Genomic DNA, 14940 nt, shown 5'->3' with positions numbered 1-14940 from the left:
AATTTATTTTTTGTTTATTAAATAAACTTAAAAATACTAATACAAAAACAGCGCAAAGCAGTACGGTCTGTATTCTTCAAAAGTACCGATCGTTTTTTTTTTTTTATTTTTTATTTTTTTGTGCTATTTTCTTTAACAGCAATGGTTCTGGTTCATCGAGGAGGGAGGACCTAAATCTTGGCTCAATCTAGGAAGCCTCAGCTCTTTTGGGGAGCTGCTGCTGCTCCTAATCCCGCAATTTGTTTTGTGTAGTGGTGGTAGCATCCACTGACTGACTTTTAAAAATGTTTTTCAAGTTTTTGGTTTGTTTGCAAAGTATCAATTTCCTAATCGTCGTTAGCTTCGTCTATTTTTATAGCCTTTGCAAGCACGTGGTGCAACTTTTCGCCCTTCATTCAACTTCTTGTCTCGCTTACGTAACTCGGATAATTTCACATTAATTTATTAATGGAGTATTTCCTAAAGAAAGGAAACGATGACAGCAATTTTGTAGACTTAAAAACTAAATCCACAAATAATTGTTACCAAAGGCAATAAATATTACTTTTCTACTGCCTTGTTTGTGTTTTTTAAACACCTTTTTATCAATCTACATATTGATTTCTACGTCTTGTAAACTCGACGTATTCCAGATTGCGCCGGGGCTTACTCTGAAACTTCGTAGAACTAAAAATTAGAAATAAAACTAATAAAAATCGATTGAAAATTAAGTTTTGTACAGATTGGTGATAGTTTATTAATTTAATTTGCCCCTGCCCCACTCGATTTGGAAAATTCATCTAGATTTTAGCTTTTTTTCTATCGCCCGATAAAAAAAAAAAAAAAAATTATCAATTTAAACTTTTTGTTTTTTTCTAAGAAAACGTTTTTCGTTAGCAACAAAACATGCACTCCAACTCCATTGAACCCAAACATTTACCCTAACTCTGAGCTTAGTTGGTGCTTAAAAATGTCGTTTTAAGCAAAAACAATAGTATGTACTTGATTGTCATGTCGAAAATAGTAATATATCAAAAAATTACGAAAATTCAAGTATAACTACTATTGTGTTTCTAGTAAAGTTCATCTATTTAGATCAGATATTGCAGCTAACACGTAATCTTAAAATATTCCTTCCGATAATGTCCCTTGGGCACTTCTGTAGTATGCGGACGGCGGCCATTATTAGGAGGCGATAACTCCAATTTCTTTATCAAATAACACGGCAAATGAGTAACAAACAAGACCCCCCCCGAACAGAAAAATATTTGAAAACCAAAACATTGTAGAAAAATGTATCGATGTAAAAACATTTATTGAAAAGTCTGCGTAAGAAAATATAATTTTAATAAAGCAATTTTGTAATGAAAGCATATTTTTTATAAAGTAATTTTTTTTTTCTCGAACAAATAATTTAAATAAAACATTTTTCGAATTAAAGCAACTTTGAAGGGTCAACAACAAATTAATAATTTAAATGAAACATTTAGTGAAACGAAACGTACAAAAAAAATAAGAAATAAAATAACCGCCATCCGCATATGGCAGAAGTACTGTCCCTTGTCTACTTTATAACTTTTCTTATACAACTCAATTTTCCGTAAAAATTTTTTAATCTATTAATTCGATGAATTTTCGTAATTTTTGACTATATTACTATTTTCGGCATAATTAAATAGTATTTAATAAATACATAGTGTATTTTCTTAAAACGACATTAAAAAAATAAATCTATCGACTCCATCTTAACAAGCACAAGTAATGAATGAGGTAATGCTGATAGTCAACAGTTTGGTGGAAAGAAAGATGCGACTGTTTTTTTTCTTAATAAATGTAACACAGTTTATATTTTTTGTTAAACTTTTTCTTAAACAATGTCAGCATTAAAAAAAATGTAGGTGTGACGAATTCTTGATAACAATGAAACGATAATAAAAAGAAAACAAACAATAAGTAACCATTGCTTACTCGAATTGGCACTTATGGTGACAATCTCCATCTCAAGACATAAAAGATTGCAGAAATTCCCTTCTGGACCAAAATGCCGTAGGTTTGCAACAGCAGGCGCCACCCACATACAAATTTATTATGTCTACATTATTAGTCACTATCTTATGTAGCTTTAGAACATTTTAGACATATTTAGTTGTTATAATAAAATCCTACGTTACATCCTAGGAGCAACACCTCACAATCACAGCGTCTTTAGAAGAAATAGTTCTGATTTTTTTCCCCTCTAAATCAAGGAAAATATACACATAATACAGATCTTGTCCTGGCACCCTTCGTAACTGGATCATAAACTCATAGATATAGCATTCTTTCCATTTCTCGAATCAAAAATAATAAATTCTCAAATTCTGCCAATTCTCATTGGCTGAGAGCCATTATTCTGGATTACACATCTTATTTTATAAATGAATACTCAAGACCTTTCAAAATATAGTGTCTCTCTTTACACGAGGCAATCGTTTTAAAAATATTAAACCAAATACAAAGATTAACCACTCATGATCAGAAATTTAGGTACTAATATCCTTAGTTACCTCCGCACACATTACACATTATCACCATGCAACTCACCCATCCCCATCTATAAACAAACCATCCCTGAAACAAAACATAACATTTACTGGTACTTTTTTTTTTTTTCTCGAATCTCCTTAATAAGCCAACAGCAATGCTATTTTTTTTCTTTTACTTTCTTTTATAACGGGGCCTTCCCTTTGGTTTTTTTTCTTAATTTTATTTTTTCCTATACTTATGCACACATTAACATCACACAAATATCCCCCCTCCGCCCCCCAAAAACCCTGAAACAAAATATTAACATTTATGAGTACCATTGTTTATTTTTCGTTTTCGGATTAAAACGTCTTCTTTTATTTTAAGTGGTCCACATGTATTCATTTTGTTTCAGTTTAATGTAGTTCGTCAGTTCGTGTTTTACATGAACACTAGTCATGTGACACACATCGGTGGCCGTCGATGTCTGTCAACATTACCATTACATCGTTCAGTTTCGTAGCGAAAACTTAAAAAAAAACTTTCATTACTTTCCACTATAACTTTTTTGTCTCATAAAGAACGTTATATTACTAGCAGGGCTAACCCGGCGTTGCCCAGGGGCCATAAAAGTAAGAGTATCATGTTTTTGTGCGCATATTTTACAGACTACTCAGGGTAGGCCACAGTCGGGGATATTACGTATAATTTAAAAATTTAATAACAGCTAGCGTCCAAAAAAAAAAAAGTAACTTACTAAAAAAATAAATATATTTTATAAAACCTGACACGATAAAATTGTGAAAGAAAACAAATCAAATCAATTGATAATTAAAAAAAAAAAAAAATAGGTGAAGAAATGTTAGCACATAGTCAGAAGCATGCTCAACTGAACACACGCACATAAACACCCGCATGCAGTGACTGTAATAAGAACAATTAGCAAATGAAAATATGCGCACTGAAAGAGAGGAGAGTAACCCTTTTACACACATGGTGGAACCCTCTAGAATAGAGAATAGCAGTCTAACAGCTACGAAGCCACTATCAGCGATTTGTATCGTGCATACACACTACTAATGACCTATGCATTAAATGAACATGATGCCAGGCAAAGTAATGTCTCGTAGTGATACTATATTTTAATCTTAGTAACCGTTCATTTATAAAGTGAAGAACTGGATTCTGGAACGAGAATTTTCAGAGCTGAGCCAGTCCAGTCAGTGGACAGACTTTGGTGAGGAAGCCTTTATTATTTACGAATCGTAAATTGGAAAGTTTATGTTATGTCTATGTATGTAAGAGACTGTTACGGTCGGTGTAATCACAGAATCTGTGGAACATGTAAAATTTGTCCCGGTGACGTCTAATCGCTATATATTTGTTTCTTAACGACTGGTAGCAATGGTAGGACTAAATATTTAGAAAGATAAGGACGCCTTCCTCTAAAAATCTTATGATTGTGATGGTGTTGCTCGGAGAATGCAATGTAGTATTTTATTATCAAAATCGTCTAAGTGTCTAAAAAAAAAAAAAATGGTGTTTGAAAGTTACATAAGATAGTATTGAATTTGTATGTGGCATGTCGTTGCAAACCTATGATTTTTTTTTTTTTTTCAGAAGGGAATTGCTGCGGTAGCAGTATCAGAATTTTTGTAGGAATTTTTGACACCCCTAACACGAAACTGCGAATACAATATAAAAATCTCGTAATTTCTCTGTTAAAAGTGGGTTATTTATTTTCTTTATGGATTATACTTCCAAAATAAACTATTACAGTTGTTTTAAAAGTAATAGAAATATTTTTTTTTAAAAACAGTAATGAATTTTCCGAACTCAATATTTTTCAATTTTTAAACTTTAAAAATCTATCAAAATTTTTCTATTGATTCTATTTTTACGATATTTTCAGGGTCAATGTGAAATTTTATGTTCTTTCCAATAAACTGAATATAATATTTTAGACAAACGTTTTTTTTTAAATTCACGCCCCCCCCCCAAGTGTCACCCATTTTGAAATGTCTATTAAAAAGTAAATAATTAATTTATGTCGGAGTTTTATATATCACAAATTGAAGAGAAAAGGTCAATAAATAATATATTCAAATTTAAAACAAAAAAAAAATCGCTTTTTTAGAAACTTACCTGTAAAGTCCGAAGTTTAAAACCTTATTTTATAAGAACACATTGTTTTTTTTTTTTGTCTTTTTTTTTTTTTTTTTTTTTTTTTTTAATGAAACCTTGGTCCTTGCTCCTTTAATTGAAAAAATAATTAGGGCTTGAATTACATTTTTCGAGGAGTTATAAGCTTGGAAAGACAGGGCGTCGAATAATTCACGCCTCATTTTGAAATGTCTATTAAAAAGTAAATAATTAATTATGTCGGAGTTTTGTATATCACAAATTGAAGAGAAAAGGTCAATAAATAATATATTCAAATTTAAAACAAAAAAAATCGCTTTTTTAGAAATTTACCTGTAAAGTCCGAAGTTTAAAACCTTTTTAAAAAAAAAAAAAAAACACATTGTTTTTTTTTTTTTTTTTTTTTTTTAATAAAACCTTGGTCCTTGCTCCTTTAATTGAAAAAAAAATTAGGGCTTGAATTACATTTTTCGAGGAGTTATAAGCTTGGAAAGATGGGGTGGAATTATTCACTATTTTCACGAAATTTCTGACACTGCTGCTGCGGCTACTTTATTTATATAGATAGATAGAAGAGAATAAAAATCTTTGCTTTCATAGAAGTTAATGCCAGCAAATGCGTGGTTTCAATATGCCAAACTAAAAAATATTTTAGGTTGAAAAAAAGTCTTTATGATTTGAAATTGCAAGATCTTGTATAGATTACTGTTCCCCTCCCCCCTTTCTGGTTGTTCATATTAGTTTTGTAAAAAGACAAAAAAAAAAAATGTGCAGTGTGAATAAGTTTTAGTTTTACAAGAACCTAACTTTCATTTAGCTGTTGACAACCATGATGCTTAATCTATATCAATGAAAAAAAAAATCTAATCTGGGATAATAATACTATGGTCAACAGAACGAATAAGTAGTCAAGAAACTAATATATAACGATTAGGTGTTACTGAAGGATAAGTTTCTTTTCTATCTATCTAATTTTTTTTGTTTGTATTTTAACTTACTTTAAAGCGTTTATTTAATTCGAAACGCAAGTACCGGTACCGCTGAGTTGCTAAGTTTGAACAAGATGGCGCAAATGATGCTATCATTAGAGTTTCGAAAATTAAACTATACTGATTAAAATCCACTCCATGTTATGGTGACGACACTTGTCTTTCAAAGTAAATGAACGTTTTAAAATAAGTTGAACCATACGTGTGTGCGCGCGACCCACGCACACGTGCTCACAACCTTATCCAGGTAGATTGTATCTTGCCTCTTGTAACATTTTGTTTCTTTACTACTTTTTTTGATTTGTTGTTTAGAGTAATAAGCGCCCCAAATCTGTCACCTTCCTTTTAAATTTGGCGGGATAATTGTTTCACTTTCAGTTTTGGCTAAAAAAAAAAAAAAAAAGCCACATTCTCTCCGGCATTTGAGGTTAACATTAATGGAGAGACTTTTTTTTTTTTTTCTTTTTTCGCGCGAAATCATCAAACCGTAACTTTATTACTTTTTGGAGTTCTAAGACTTCAGAGGCGAATTAATTTTTAATGGTCTCGTTTGGGATCACTACACATGAACCGTTTTCGTTAATTATTTTTTTTTTCTTGTATTCCTCTTAATTAGGGATAACGAATGGTATTTTTTTTTATTTTAATTTATACTCTATTGCACTATTCCCAATGAACAAACGTGGCTTATGACATAAACCATCCGTACGTAACCTGCAATGATGGCCTTCATTACTCGCGCAGTTCACCAAATTTATGACGACGCTAACTCTTACCCTTTCCAACTTAGAAGCATTATATATATATATTTTATTAAAAAAAATAATCATTTAATTTAGGCGATATTGAATTTTATTGCTCATGCAGTGCACCATTGCACCAACTAAAAAATGTTTCCAGAGATTAAAAAAAAGCAAATATAACAAACGTTATTAAAAGCAACATAAGTAACCCTTACTGGATAGGTTTTTAGTGTTTTTTTTTTTTTGTTTTTTTAATTACTTTATGTAAAATGTTCATTTGGCTCCAAAAACAAGTAATGTCAACTGGTGCAGTAGTGGTGGGTGCATTAGCACAAGGATAAATAGCCACAATGTATTATGCGACCATTTTTTTTTTTTTTTTTTTTTTTGTACTCATGGACCAGTTAATTTTTTTTTTTTTTCAAACAAGTAAACATTTTACATTAAGTAAAAAAAAAAAAAAAAAAAAAAAAAAACAACAACAAAAAAAAACACTAAAAACCTATCTAGGTAGAAGAGTAACTTATTTTGCCTTTGATAACATTTGTTATATATTTGCGGTTTTTTTCTTTTTCCGATTTTTCTAATCACAAATAAATTAAAAATTTTAAAGCACACTTGTGCAAGTTAGTGATCTTTTAAACCAACGCATTTCATGTGAAAGCATTACTTATGTCGGAATTGGTGTAAATTCCAAAAATTATGAAAAATGGTCCAATAAAAATAGAACGCAACGATTTATAGTTTTATGTTTTAATATGTGAAAGTTGTTAGACCAATTTTGAATGAAAAACCGACTTATCTCCCTTGAATTGTAAAAGGGGCCGTCAGTTTTAAACATAACTGAGGATTTTTTTAAAATACACGTTGCAGTGACTGGATAATTCTATAATTATTTTTGGAATTTATACTAATTTCGACATGACATCTAAGTACATAATGTTTTTACCTGAAATGTGTTTATTTAAAGCTTCACTAATCTGCACAAACACCGAAATTCCATTTTTTTAATTTTTATTTTATTTTTTTTTTACTTAATTACTGAAAAACGCATTGCATCGGATATTTAAATTTTTAAACTTAATTTTTTTGTGTGCAAATTAGTTTTGACCAATCTAAAATTAAACGTTAAAATTTTTGACCGTATGGACGTGGCTCAGATGGTAACGGAGAATACGAGGGCGTTAAAGGTTTTGGTTTCGATTCTAGCTGATGATACCCAAATCATTACTATATATTGGATACAGTATAGTAGTCAGAATTAGCTCTATAATAATAATAATAATAATAATATGAAACCTGCATACACCAAAATATATTTAGTCATATTTTACGACTGGGCAATCTGTTGTAAAATTAAAATCCAATTTTGAGCTAACAGAGAACAACTCACAACTCCATTTTGAAAAAGTTTAAAAAACGAGAGATAATTCAGTTGTGAAATTTTTGTAATGCCTGTGAATTTATAATTGCTTTAAAATTATTTTCAGTTGTAGTTTACAAAAGAGATCTAAAATTTTGGTGTTTAGAAAATTTAGGTAACCTGATATTGCCTAATCGATGTTTTTAATTTTTTTTTTTTTTAATTCTTTAAATTAAAAAAAAAAAAAAAATATCAGTGCCCTCCCAACCGAAAGATCAGTTTTTTTTTTTTTTGTTATTTTTAGTAACAAAACATTACTTTTTATAGTTTTTTTTTTTTTTTTTTGTTCTTTTTTTCGTCACATATCTTTTGTAATTTTTGACTTTGGATTTTAAAAGTTAAGCAGAAATAAATTAAAAAACGTTCAAAGAATTTTCGAGCATTTATTATTATAGGCGACAAACTGGGAAAGTGATAAACGAATGTTACCAAATGCAAGATACTTTTCTACATACCTGATAAGTTGCCACACCATTTTGAAAACATCTCCAGAAACAAAGGAAGATAACTCCATATAATAGAAATCTGCAAGTTTTCGTAATGTCTACGAATTCCCACTAAGACATTCATGAACAGATTTGACGGTTGAAGAAAAAAAAATTAACTTTTTTGCAAGCAACACATTTAATCATCCTTTTCTAGATTAGGAAATTCATTTAAATTTCAGCTTCACTGCATGCATCCTTTGCTTTAAAGGAAAACTAAACTCCCAATTATTTTCAGTTTTTGCCATATTAATTGTGATTCCTTTAATTAATCGGAGATCTTTTACTTGACGTTTACAGATTTATTTGAAGTTAGATGTTGCTAAGCTTCTTTTTTTCTTTTTTTTTCCCCAGTTGCAAAATGGCTCAAAATCGAACTTATCCCGCCGAGACCAACAAAGGCGTGTTGAGTCAATATTTAACATTGCCACAAGAGAAAGAAGCTGTTATGTGTGAATATGTTTGGATTGATGGTACAGGAGAAGGTGTTCGAAGCAAATGTCGAACTCTTAGCTACATACCAAAGGAAGCAAGTGGTGAGCATACCATTTTTATTTTTTTTATTTATTTATTTATTTTTTTATTTTAAAGATCAAAATGTTAATCTGGTAAAAGAGAAACAGCTTAGTTGATGATGGCTTCTGGGTTTGAAATTTGCGATTTTCGAGTGGTGTTATCACAAGACATTATTTCTGACTGCTTAGTTTGGCAGTTTTTAATTTCAAATAGAATCTCTCACAGGAAATTTGCAAGATGAAAATAGTAAATAAATTTTAAAAAATATCCTATTTACTTGCCTCTCCACAATGGCATAGTTAAACACAAGGTTGTTCTTCAATGTGAGGAAAATCCAGCTCCCCAAAAAGGTGCACTCTGGATAGGAACAAAACTAGAATTGCATCAGTAATGAAGGATTTCTCCTCCACTGATCTAGGACAGAAAAAGTGAAGTGTAGCATCAGAACAGATACTACACTATGATCTTTGCCTGAAGGCCAAGGAATTTCAAACAAAATGCATGAATAATTAAATTTAGTCATTTTGCAAAATAAAAAAGTAGCCAAAACACATGTTACCAAAGGCCAGATAAGTTGCTCCATTTTTGGTTAACTTATTTTAAAGCGTCTGTTTACTTTGAAACTAAAGTAGTTAGAACAAAAAAAAAAAAACATAACATTAGAGATTAGGTCATCTGGGGAGTCTCTAATTGCTCCAAAATTGAAAACTAAACAAATCTGTAGAAAAACATCCAGTAAATGTTACCAATTGTGCAAAAATGTTACATTTTACCTTCATTTTGTTTAATTATTATTTTTGGGTGATTATAGACTTCTCAAATGATTGTCTTTTTCTTTTAACTTAAGACCTGATACTTTTATTTCGAAGTAAATAAACTCTTTAAAATAAGTTAAAGCACAAACCTCATTCAGGTAGGTAGAAGAATGACTTGTCTTGCCTTTGGAAACCTTTATCTATACTCTTTGTATGAATATCAAAAATTATGGGCAAGAGGCACATGGCCAATATGGGAGAAATCCTTGGTATTCTCTTTTTGGAAGTTATTGTGAGGCGTGGAAGATTGAGATGGTTTTGGGCATGCGAAGAGAAAAGATGACAACCTTTGGCAACATAGAATGTTGTTTGATGTTGAAGGCAAATACTGAAGCCAATCAAAGAAGCAATGGTTGGACAACATCAAGGCTGACCTCCATGCTCTAAACGTTACAAAACATCTGGTCAATGATCGTAATGCCTGGAACAGTCATCAACACCGCAAGGCATCCAACTCCAGCAGCTAGAAACAGAAGACCTCAAACTGTGCAGTAGTAGTAGTAATAGCAATAACTCTTCTCTCCGATTCATAAGTAGTCAGCCTTCAATGATTAGCAATCTTTTGTGCATGAGTTTGTATGGTTTATGGTATGATTTGGGCCAGGGAAAGGAGCCAACACTCAAACCGACTATTGTAACTACAGATCTTTTTATGATCACTTAGTGATGTGTCCAACCAACGTCAGGTTTGTGGCTGTTAGTTCTGCACTGTTTTTTCTCCATATTGTTTCTATTTTGAATATTTTTTTTAATTTAATTTTATTTAAATGGCTGCACATCCCACTTGTCATTATCCTTGAATCAGTGTGTATATTGAGTGTTTTGAAACCTGGTAAAATGCCCCTTCAATAAACTTGAAAACTGAGAACCCAAAGATGCAGCCTGCAAGTGTCTGTATATCAATCGCATAAGACTGACACATTCTTTCATTTTGAGACTAGAACAATCACTTAAATGCTTACATTGCAAAGCAAAATGCAGTCAAATTTGAATTTTGTCCTAGCTCAATAAGGTTACTATCACAGCATTCAAAGTATGGAGGAACTATTTGAAAAATAGACAGCATTTCTGCAGAATACAAAGTTAACTAAACTGGCTGTTTCCAAAGCACTTTCTGGAAACAAACTAAGTTTGAACCTGCAAAAGTGAGGGTGAGGGTGGAGGATCTATATAAGACAACTTTTTTTTTTGTTTCCTCAAGAGTTATATTACCCACATAAAACAAAAAACACTTGTGTTTAACTTTGCCATCCTTGGGGAGACAAGTAAATAAGAACTAAATAATCAATACACATGATCTTAACTGAGTTAAGGAAAAGATTTCTGATAGCATTTTTGAAATTATTTTGACAGCTGGCGCACAAATACTTCGCTTATGTCTGATATCTTCCTATCTCATTGCCATTTTTTTTTTTTTTTTTTTTTTTAATTTTTTTTTTAACCTTGGTTTACAAGGCCAGTTAGTTATGTGATAACTCATTCTGTTTATAATAGACAATTCCAATGTTTCTCTTTAGATTTTTTACTCCTCATCTCTTGATGACGGAGACAAGGGTATGTTGGAATTTGATTTTTTTTTTTTTTTCAAGCAGGAGTTGGAATATATATTTACCGTGTTCTGGAAAAATCTCTCACCCCAAATAAAAAGAATTGTTAAAATTTAAGGATTATCACTTTTTATAGCTTTTACAATTGCTGTAATTGAAACCTTGATAAGAAAAACTCATCTAGTTACAACCACTGTTTTAATTTTTATGTTTTTTCTGTACCTAAAACTAAGTGGAACTTTTATAACTAAATTTATTTTCAAAGAACTACCCATTTAGGAACATAATACCATGTGGCTGCTCTCCAACTGTCTACAACATGGTTATTTTCAAGTGCTTGTTGAGCCATCCTCTTAATCAAATTCTCCCTACTCTTGACCATCATTACCAATCCTCATAGCGTTGTTTCATCGTCCACCTGACACTCATTGACCCTTATAGTGATCATTGGTACATAAAAAACAAAGGAGAGATACTTCATGTCATCAAATAGCATAAGTAAAATCTTTGAAGAGGCACTGCCGTAAATGTGCACAATGCAAAATCTGTCTGATGGCTCATTTGTGGGAAATATATGTGGTTCAGGGTTTGACCACCCAGAATTTGATTAGAAAAGTAATTGCACATTTAAATGGGGTGGGGATGGGGTCATACTGAGATGAAGCCTTATAACCCTTTCTTGCATGATTTTTTTTTTTTTTTTTTTTTTTTTTTTTAGTATATAATTCTACATGCTTGATTCTGAAACAAATGCCATCAGGTTGAATGAGTTTTTATGAGGTAAATAAGAGCCAACAATAGGTTCCTGACTTTCTCAAAATCAAATGTAATTGGTCAAATTGAAATTTGTAATTTACGAAAACTTTATTTGTTGTGGAATAGCAGTATGTCTTAAATTTTTTAAAAATTATCCGTTCAAATACAAAACTTCAAGGCAGTAATTTTTTTATGTCCATAGGTTGATTTTTCTCATGATCTGCTGCAAATCACAGCAAATATTTATATTTCAACAGGGGGGTGAAAGAGGTCAGTTGGATTTGTGTCTTTTTGGCTCTAAGCTAAGGAATTGAGTTCATTTGGAAGACCTGTTTGTCTTGATTTACCTGTTGTTCAGTAAAGAGTTTCATTCTAACATCTTGCATAATAAAATATTACCGGTTTTAAATTGGTGTTTATAGAAAGAATCCTTTTGTAAACTAGCACTGATCTTGGACAGACAAGTGGACACTCATGGCCTACTTGGTAAACGCATGTCCACAAGATAGTCAACTCTAATTGGAAAGTTTATCGATAGTGTTATTTAAATAAACTGTTGTTGTAGTCATATCAAATGTTAGGTCAACCAACAGCAGGTTATAAACGCCTTCTGCTGACTGACAGTTGGGACAGGAGCTCAATTTTCATTGGTTGAGTTAAATTTAATTGCATTAAGTAATAAAAATTTTCTAGTAAAGTAGTTGAGAGCAAAAGAATAATACTGACAAACATATTATTTAATTGCTCAATATTACCAAAAAATGGGAAAACTTTTTGGCTGGGTTTTTAAGGGCTTGTTAGAAATGTAAATTTTTTACTCGAAACAAAACCTTCAAATTCCTGAGTTAAATATTAGACAAAATCACAGTTGACCATAACTCATGTGCACCTTTTCACTTCCGTTCAAAGTTTGATGCTCAAATATGCTTATTTTCTGTCGAGATCCCAACATGACAAGATGTCATTCTGGACTCTATCTTTGTGGCTTAAATGGGAGGCGAGCCCAGCATTCTACAGACTTTGTATTACGTTTCTCTAATACATGTTGTCTGAACAAACTGGTTTTTATTTTCCTATACTCCTATTGTGTGTCGATGACACTGTTAAATAAAACACTAAAATGTAGAGAAGGGGCTGGTATTATTAGATGGAACTCTGGTAACATTTTTCTTAGTTTTAAGCAAAATTGATCAAAGAATACAGATGCTATCAAAAAATGGTCATCTCAACAAGGATTTCAACCTCACCAGCACCATTTCATGCTACATAAATGTATATCAGAACAAAAATATTATGAACAGTAAATTACAAAAACAGATAAAAATAGAAAGTGGAATTTTCACTGGGTCCTATTAGTATTTTTAAATGCACTCTTGACATGAGTAGCCTCCCTTGATAAACCGATTAATTTGTGTTCACTTTCTCTTGTGCTTCAATAAAGTTTGCTGATTACTCTAATTTTGTTACCTCATACCTTTTTAGTAATAATTGTGTGCATGCTAATCACATGGTTTTGTTGGTATATTGTATATCCCACCTCCCCCAGTCAAAAAATATAATGCCTTAAGAAATGGTTTCACAACAATGGACTAATCCCTCCTCCCTCCCAACTTGAACATTGAAACCTAGAACAATTTAAAAATAATATGGCTCTGTTTCAGATGCCAAATCTATTATATATCTATTATTTATTATATATATATATATATATATATATATATATATAAATTTTTATTTCTTCATGTTTGTTTTTTTCCTTTTTGTCTTTTTCATACATGCTGTCTCGACAGCATTTAATTTTATGATATACTAGCAGGGGTGCCTGGCGTTGCCTAGGTGTTTGGAGGTGTGTTGAGAAAAAGAAAAAAGTTGTAGTATGCGACGCAGGCTTGAACCCGAAGCCTTGATGTGAAGGTGGAAAAGAAAGTGAAAGAAAACGAGACCTCTTTATCGCTAGGCCTAGAAGTGAAAAGTGATTGAAAAGTTGACATGCAGAAAATGAAAGTTAAGTGAATGAGTTCATGCAAGCGTAAAAATGAAATCATGCACTTAAGTTTGGCTGTAAGCCAGTTAAGCTTTCAGCTTTCTGCCGTATTTGTTTCCCCGCGATGTTGGGGGATACAAGCTCCCCCCCTCCAAGATGGGGAGCTCTGGCAGTGTTTTCATGAATAACAATTCTGATATGAAGAGTATTCCCCACAGTGATCAAAGCTGGTTGCCTTCATTCAATACATGCTTTGTTTTAATTCAATTTCGCTTTATTTATATGAGAAAGACAAACCCTCGAAACCAGGGTTTTTTTTTTTTTTTTTTTTTTTTTTTTTTTTTCTCTCAAAATAAATGTAGAGACAACCTCCGTTTGCAAATCATAAATTTTATAATCTTATAATCTAAGAGTATATAAAGTTGTTGAAAATAGTAACAGCCCCCAAAAGATAAGCGTTTCGTCATTTCTAGTCGCCACTTTGGAAAATCACGCGCAAATGTGACTGTTTCACTCGCAATGTAAAGCCCTGACTGGTTTGACCTTCACCTTCAAACACACACACATTGGCTCTGGAAATAAATATTCCAACAACTTTTTAAACCAAATTTTTTATCACTTTTGTAGGAAAAGGATTTTCCCTACATTAAAAACTGACATGAGAATTTAGAATGCTGAGTGGAATCGCCGTAAACTGTTTATTAAATCAGTGCCTGGATGTGTGATATCTGTTTAAATATTCAAGTTTTAAACGAAAAATGATTATAACAATTGTTTTGGCTTCAAAAATAGGCACAAATTTTTGCAATTCCAATGCCCAAAAAGTTTAGATATTTTTTTTTTTTATTCTTGGTTCCATTTAATCCTTCGAACACTTTTTTTTTTTTTTTTTTTTTTTTTATGTAAAATTTGATTGTTCTCCCAAAATCGTTAAATGCCCTCCTAACCTAAAGAAACTGGTGATTTGAATCTCCTTTTTAAAACTTCAATTCTTATATCCTTTTTGGATAAAATTTATATCCAAATGTATAAAATTATCTGGAAAAGGTAATAGAA

The 14940-nt window shown here is 31.5% G+C and overlaps 1 protein-coding gene across 2 annotated transcripts in view; it reads left to right on the top strand.

Annotated features, from left to right (window-relative positions):
* LOC145241534 (glutamine synthetase-like) overlaps positions 1-14940 on the top strand; it is a 255939-nt gene that overhangs the window by 217428 nt on the left and 23571 nt on the right. For both annotated transcript variants that reach the window (XM_080104579.1, XM_080104580.1), the window contains one exon: positions 8621-8802. In XM_080104579.1, the coding sequence (XP_079960705.1) occupies positions 8621-8802 (182 nt within the window). The remainder of the gene's footprint in view (positions 1-8620; positions 8803-14940) is intronic.

This window comes from Euprymna scolopes, chromosome 20 (genome assembly GCF_053919585.1).
Source record: "Euprymna scolopes isolate OS-2025 chromosome 20, ASM5391958v1, whole genome shotgun sequence".
Classification (NCBI taxonomy): Eukaryota; Metazoa; Mollusca; class Cephalopoda; order Sepiida; family Sepiolidae; genus Euprymna; species Euprymna scolopes.
Note: the sequence above shows the minus strand (reverse complement) of the source record. Positions and strands in the feature narration are given on the sequence as shown.